The following is a 7510-nucleotide window of genomic DNA, read 5'->3' on the forward strand; positions in this document are numbered from 1 at the left end:
GGCCTTGCTCGTGGTGAGGTTGTGCCTGGTAGCAGCAGGCCTTCGAGGCCCAGGACCCGGACGGTGCACAGCTCACAGCCAGCCCCCTGGTAGCAAAGGACCAGGTGCGGGAGCACTATAGACCGGCGTCCGTGTCCCCCCAGATCCTGAGGTTGACACCTAATCCCCAGTGTGATGGTGTTGGGGAGGACCTCTGGGAGGAGGTGAGGGCACGGGTGGGGCCTCGTGGATGGGACGAGTGCCCTCGTAGGAGACCCCACAGGGCCTCCTCGCCCTCCTGCCGTGAGAGGACACAGCGAGGTGGCCGTCTTTGAAGCAGGAGTCTGCCGGCACCTTGACCTTGGACTTCCAGTCTCCAGCACCACGAGGGGTGTTTCTGTCGTTGATCAGCTGCCCAGTCTGCAGTGTTCCGTTAACAGCAGCCCGAGCGGACTAAGACGGGGACAGAGGGGCTGAGCCTTCCCATCCGCCAGCCTCTGAGGCGCCATCCCTCTGATGATGCAGGTGGGTGTCATTGGGTCCAGACCCCCACAGGCTTTCTGGGACATTCCCCCTGCTTCCAGTCAGCGCGTGTTCAACGTGCAGAGTGTGGATTCCACAGCTGGAGCCGGGGCTCTGCCTTGTGGCAGGACGGCCAGCCCACGTGGTCCTGGTCCCGGAAGCACACTCTCCATTTGGATCGCCTTCCCCACAGACCTCAGATCCTTGCTTTGCTGGCCTTTGAGGCCAGATGTCCCCAGTTGGCATCGTCCACTATGTTCCCTGTATCAGCAGGGCTCCTGCCTTTTTTCCTAACAGCTTTACTGAGATAGGATTCACAGCTCATACAACTCACCATGAACCCTGTACAGTTCAAGGCTTTAGGGGCTCAGAGTTCAGCAACCTTCAGCATGATCAGTGTTGGAACATTTTTCTTACGCCCCCAAAGAAACCCAGCCCCTAATCATCACCCCAACCCCCAACCTCCGGTCGCTAGGCAAGCACTGATTTCCCTTCCGTGGTGCGCCTGTGTGGACACGGCGGGTGGAAGGGGAGTTTGTGAAGTGGCCCTGGTGCTCAGCAGTGTTCTGCACCCCCCTCCCCCTCCCACAGAGCCCCCAGTCTCACCCTGGTCTCAGCTGGCCGCAAGTGCTGGAGATTCCGTCAGCCTGAATGTGGTGTCAGCCGTTTGCCAAACAGCGAGAGCATCAAGTGTGAATAAGGCCAGGCCCCTCTTCTCGTGCTGCTCTGAACCTCGGCTGATAAAATCCTGCCTCACCCAGAGAGGTCCTCCAGAGCCCATGTCCTGCGGTCTGTGACCACCACCCCTGGACTCCTCTCCTGGACAGAGCAACAGAAGGGACTTGAGGCAGGAGGACCCCCGGCCACGTGACCCTCGTGGATGTCCACGGCTTTTCCTGCAGGAAGACGAGGAATGATTACGTGGGGCTCTGGACCTTGCCGGATTCGTTGGTTCTGAATCGGCTTCTCTTTTCTGCTCAGGAAGGTCCTCAGGTTTCGGAGGGGGTTTTGTTCATCACTTAAATATCCACTCAGCAGGTTGAGCTGGGCCTCTGAACGCCAGGTGTGGTGGATTTTACTGATTTCCTGCTTACCTTTGAACAGAAAGATGGTGGTTTCCATCCTACAGCCTTTGCACTCCGCGGGGGGTTGCAGTCTCCCCTCCCAGGTAAACAACGGAGGGGCCTTCCTGTGAAGACCTGCCCGGTGAGGGCCCAAGTGTACTGACCAGCCTTGCCTGTCAGAGGAACAGGGAAGGATGGGAGAAGTCTAGTCCAATGCCCCCCATACCCAGGCACCCTTTCCTGGGGGGAGTCACCTTCGGTTGTTCACGCCTAAGTGTGACTCAGTGTCCTGACTCCTTCCCTCCCTGAGAAGAGAGTCTGCCTGCAGCCTGACTGGGGGCCTGCGGGACTCAAAGGATGTGGATCCAGCCCCTGCTTTTTAGCCAGAGCCGGGCAACAGAAGGGAGGCCACATCCGAAGGCTGCCCGCGGCCGACGGACGTGGTTCAGACCTGGATTCCCTTCCTGACCGCAATGCAGCCTCCAGCAAGTGGCTCCGTCCTTCTGGGCTCGGGGATGGAGGGGAAGCTCCCCAGAGGGGCTGTGAGGACCCGGAGGGGCCGGCCAGCAGAGCACAGGCCCCCGAGTCCCCCGACCCCAGGCCGGCTGCAGGGCCAGACTCACCCGACACGACCTCCCCTCTTGAGCAGGCGAGGGGCAGCTCAGCCACGAGGAACGTAGTCAAGGTGGTGACCTTACCGTCCATCCGCATTTAGGGAGAAATGAAGACGCGGTCTTTGCTGTTCTGAAACTATAGTGTGTGTAAGTTTTCTCCCCATTACTATTGTAAATGTCTTGACGGAAAGGACCATTTTTGCACATATCGCCCCATTACCACAGCCTGTGAGGGAGGGGACATCGCTGCTGTCTTATAAGTGAGGGAAGGCCCTGGAGGCCAGGTGGTGCCAGCGCCCAGCTTGGGGTGCAGGCAGGGCAAGCAAGGCGGGCTCTTGGCCTCACCGTTTGAATAGCACCTGCATAGCACCGGCTGTTTCTGTGCTAAAGAACAACGACCGTAGTCTTTTTAAAAAATTTTTTTTTGGCTGCGTTGGGTCTTCGTTCGTGCGGCGAGCGGGGGCTTCTTTGTTGCGGAGCACAGGCTCAGTAGTTGTGGCACACAAGCTTACTTGCGTCATGGCATGTGGGATCTTCCTGGACCAGGGCTTGAACCCATGTCCCGTGCATTGGCAGGTGGATTCTTAACCACTGCGCCACCACGGAAGTCCAACCATAGTCTTATTTTTATGCAGACCCCATGTTCTCTTAGACTCCCCAGACCGTGTTGTGTTGAAAACAAACAAGCATGGCCTGTTCTCCTTCGTGATAAGAATTCCTGCTCCTGGCTGGGGAGAGAACGGCAGAGTATTTAAAAAGTCGTTTCTCAGCCCTTCCCCCTCTAACAAGTTATTCTCAGAAGGAGGGAGTGACAGCCCAGGAGCTGGGGACTCACCCTCGGGCTGAGAGCCCAGGGGACCTGGCTCTGCTGAGGAAGCCTGGCTGGGCCACACCAGGCCGGCCGGGTCAAGGCCAACGCTGCTTCCTCAAGAGCCCGCCAACCGCCTGGAAGGAAGTAGCCAAGGTGCACCCATAATGTTAACACAGACCCGCAAAATGCTGACAGATGTCACGGTGACATTTAAGAGTTTAGCAAGGAAACCAGGACAGGAGAGATCTTAAAACAAACTACACAGGAAGCTTGTCACAAGTCTCAAGTTTTTTATTTTCAGAACAGAAGCTGGTTTTATTTTTAAAAAGAGAAGGAGAAAAGAACGTGATAAATGCCAGCGAGGTGCCACTTCCGTCCTCCAGGCTCAGGCTGCCAGCTCGCTCTCTTCCACAAAAACACATGGACTCGGAGCCGTCCTTAGAGAAGGTCTGGCCCAAGCCTTTTCCAAAAACATAAGGAGTCCAAGGCTCAGGGGAGGACGGCCTGACCTGCCCAACGTTAGCGGCGGGCAGCCCGGGACCCGAGCCCAGCTGCTTCTCCTCCGTGACCTGCACGGCGGGCGTGGGCCCGGGGACGCTAGACACACCACAGCGTCTCTAGTTGGACCCCGCACTACAGGTGTACCTAGAAAACAAGAAAAATGAAACTTTCGGGGCATTTCTTTTTGTGAATGGGGCAAGGGAAGTAAGTAAAAGGACTCAAGAAAAACACACCAGAAGGAAGGGGCTGACCCCCTGAGCACAAGTGCTGGCACCAAGTGTCGGGAAGAGGACGTCTGTCCCGGGGTGAGTGGGGCTGGCAGCCGGACCGGAACAGGCCTGGCCTCTGCCAGACCAGCCGGGTGCTGGGAAGTGCAGCTCACCGGAACCCACCACAGCCTCCCACCAGAATACCCGACACCCTGGAGGTGTCGCAGCAGCGGTCACTCAGCAGGGAGACAGCCATCCAAACAGGAGAAGGGGGCGGGGCAGGGGGCCGGCCTGGGGCCATGGCTCGGACACAAAGTCCTCGTCAGTCACTGAGATTAGGTAGCAGAGAAACAGCAAAGCTGGAGAGAGGGTGGGAACGGAAGGAGCAGTTCCTGGGCCCCCCAGGGTCTGGGCCCCAGAACTTGGACCACATGGAATTCAAAGGGAGGAAGGGGCGTCCTGGGGAGGAGAGAAGGCAGGAAAAGAACAATTAGTTGCAAAATCCAACCAGCTGATCCTGGACCTGGTGGGCAAGGGACTGGGAGCAGGGACATTGAGTGCAAACATGTTCTTCCCTCCCCGCCCCCCCACCCAGGAGAGCAGGGAGGCTCAGGCCATCAGCCCCGTCTGTGTGTCTGTCTTCTGTCAACAAGCCCCCAAGAAATTGAGAAAGAGGAGCCCCAAGTGCAAAACGGAGGCCCAGAAAACAAAAGTCATGTGTCACTGAAGCTAGTGGGTGGCAAGAGTCAAAGCTACAACCCATGACTTCTGGCCCTCTGTCCAGAGTTTATTACACCACACAAAGCTCCCCAGCCACGAGGAGGGAGGGAAACAGATTCCTACACCCTCCCCCAACCCCATCCTACCGCAGGGTGGGGCGGAGGAGGTACCCCTGGCCTGGCTCTCAACTCTTCCTGCACTCTGACCTCCCCCCAAAATACTCATCCTGCCTCAAAGATGCCGAGAGAGGTCCTACATCAAGACTGTACGTGGGCAGCCCCTGGATGTGACCTGTCACTAGGGAGGGAGGGTGGGGCTTAGCCACCCTACTCCACGCAGCCTGCTTTTCCCTAGAGACTCCCGTGACCAGAGCAGAGGACAACGGTCACCACCGCCCTTTCTGATGTACACCATGCTTCCTAAAGGAAGGACAGGCGGGGAGGTGGACTTCCTACTCCCGTGGGCCCGTGGGAGGCCCACAGCTCACGTGGTTTCCTATCCAGAAACCCCACCAAAGCTGTTCTGAGCCAAGATCTGACCCAGCCAGCAACCAGCTGCAGGAAGGATAGGAGTTATGGGCACAGAGGGAGGGAGAGAAGGAGGGCAGCCAATGGCCGACCCTCCACAGACCCTGTGGTAACACTGGCACCGAACCCCAGCTGGATCCAGTGGCCACGTTGAATGCAACATCTGAGTATTTGTCCTTATTTTTTGCAAGCAGCATCGGTGTGTGATGTGACACAAGTGGACAGCACAGAGGTAGAAACACCCAAGAAAGGGTGTAGTTTGGTCCTTAGAGTGTGGACCCTACCCTCCCCCCAGCTGAGAGGAAAGGGGTGGCATTGAGGAAGATTCTGGGTGAGCTTCTCCCTCGGAGGAGGGCCACTGGGCAGCCCCCAGGAGCCCAGCTGTGTCTGGGAATTCATGGCCACAGATTCAGGTAGGAATGAGGAGTGTGTGGTGGGGAGGACCGGGCCTCCCCAGATCTCCTACTGATTGTGAGGGGCACAGGTTGGACACAAGGAAACAACACGCACGTGAACGAGCACGCACACACACACACACACACACTTTGCATCTACCATCTGGAAGAAATGCAATGGACACATCAGGGGAGCATGGGATTCTGGGTGATTTCAAGGTGTGGGTCAAGGACCACTAACCACAGCCTAAAAGAAGCCGGCACGTCCAAGCAAGGGGGGTGGCCGAAGGCCCTGGGCTCCCCTTTCCTCCATTCTGCCCCGCAAGGGAGAGGAATTAGGGTGAGGTGGGAGAAGCAAGAAGCAGAGGTGCCCCGCCCCTGGAGGGAAGGATCGGGCAAGGGCGTCGGGAGGAGAAGAGAGCCGGCGACCCTCCTCCCTCTCTTTAGCGGCTGGCTCCTTCCAAGCAGTCTTGACTCAAGGGGTTCAGAGGGGCGCGCTGGCTCTCAGCCCTGTTAACAGTTACCTCCCCCAAACAGAGGCTGATCCAGTCTGGGTGAGGAAAGGTCGCAGGACAGGGAGCGGGGTCTCCCAACTCCAGAGCAAGCCCCCAGACCCCTCAGTTTTGGGAAGCCACAGCCAGGGTGTTGACATAGCCGTGGGCACACCCCTCGTCCTCCGAGATGCAGTGGCCCAGCTGGGGGACTCCCGGCGCCGACGGGGCGGAGGGCGGAGCGCCGTAGCCCGCCCGGGCCCAACTCGGGGACGCCGGGGACTCCCTGTCCCAGCAGCCCTCCAGGGCCTCCAGGCCGCGGCAGCCGAGGAAGAAGAGGTTCTTGAGCATGAAGACGGAGAGCGGCTGCTGGTAGCTCACGGCCAGCAGGCAGCGCAGCGCCAGCAAGGGTACGTCCACGAGGCAGCCGCCCAGCAGGCGCAGCAGACGGCTGCAACCTCCGGGCCGCGAGGCCCGGCCCCGGGGCGAGGCGGCAGCGGCGTGGAGCTCGTGGAGCCAGAGCACCGGCGAGGCGAGCGCGAGGAAGTAGGCGGCGAGGAGCAGGTAGCGCAGGTGCGCGGGCAGCGGCGCGCGGCCGTCCAGCATCAGCTCCACCAGGGCGGAGCTGTCCAGCAGGTCCAGGCACGTGCCCAGGAAGCAGCCGGCGGCGCGGTGCCGCTGGGGCTGCAGGAGCAGGGGGCCCGCGGAGCCGGGGGTGGCGCCCGCCTCGCCGATGGCCCGCACCAGGCAGTAGAGCAGCGGCGCCGACAGCGCCAGGGTGAGGCGGAAGCCCGTGGTGCCGAAGGGCGCGCGCAGCTCGATGAGGTCCAGGATGGACGTGCCCAGGATGAGCACCACCTTGGGCGTGAAGGCGATGGAGTAGATGAGCCAGGCCAGGTAGGCGAAGGCGAACTCGCCGGCCGCGCCGGCCGCCCCCGCCGACCCCGGGCCGCCCGCGCCCCCGCGGCCGCCGCGCGCCTTGGCTCCCGCAGCCCCGGCAGCGGCGGCGGGGGCGACGGGCAGGTGCAGGGGAGCGGCGTGCGGGTGGTGCGGGTGGTGGGTGTGCGCGGCGCCCCGACGGCCCCGGCTGTTCTTGGCGAAGAAGATGGCCCAGCCCGCCGCGACCACCAGGTCGGTGGCGACCCAGGAGCACCAGTACAGGTCGGTGACAGCGATGAGGTACACGTCCAGCAGGCCGCCCTGCGCCAGCAGCAGCGCCACGGACAGCGCCTGGTAGCCCCAGCGGCAGCCCGGGCCGGGGGCGCAGCCGCGGCGCCCACCCCCGCGGCCCGGCCGAGCCCGGCGACCGCAGCAGCAGCAACACGAACGGCAGGAGGGGCCGGGGCTGGCGCCGCCCGCGCCCCCGACGGCTCCGGCCACGGCGCCCGCGCCCAGGTCGGCGGCGGTCATGCTACGCGGGGAGGTGGGCGTGGAGGCGCAGGAGGCGGCGGCGCTCCCCGGGGGCCCGGCGGGCACCAGCGGCCTGCTGATGCTGGCGCTCTCGTCGTCGTCCTCCCGCTCGGCGCCCGCGCTGCTGCTGCTGCCGCTGTCGCTGCCGGTGTCGCCGCCGCTGCCGCCGCTGCTGCTGCTGCCCGAGCCGCTCCGGCCGCGCGGGAACCGGGGCTGCAGCCGGGCGGGGGGCGGGGCCGCGCGGGGGGCGCCGGGCGCGGGGCGCAT

The 7510-nt window shown here is 61.9% G+C and overlaps 1 protein-coding gene across 1 annotated transcript; it reads right to left on the reverse strand.

The window, feature by feature from the left end:
- Positions 1-5959: 5959 nt before the first annotated feature.
- On the reverse strand, positions 5960-7510 carry TMEM121B (transmembrane protein 121B; the record flags this gene model as incomplete). Its single annotated transcript, XM_079715129.1, has 1 exon — positions 5960-7510. One exon carries the CDS (start codon positions 7508-7510, stop codon positions 5960-5962), a length of 1551 nt encoding a protein of 516 aa, XP_079571255.1.

Source organism: Hyperoodon ampullatus (assembly GCF_949752795.1).
Source record: "Hyperoodon ampullatus genome assembly, chromosome: 11".
NCBI classification, from domain to species: Eukaryota; Metazoa; Chordata; class Mammalia; order Artiodactyla; family Ziphiidae; genus Hyperoodon; species Hyperoodon ampullatus.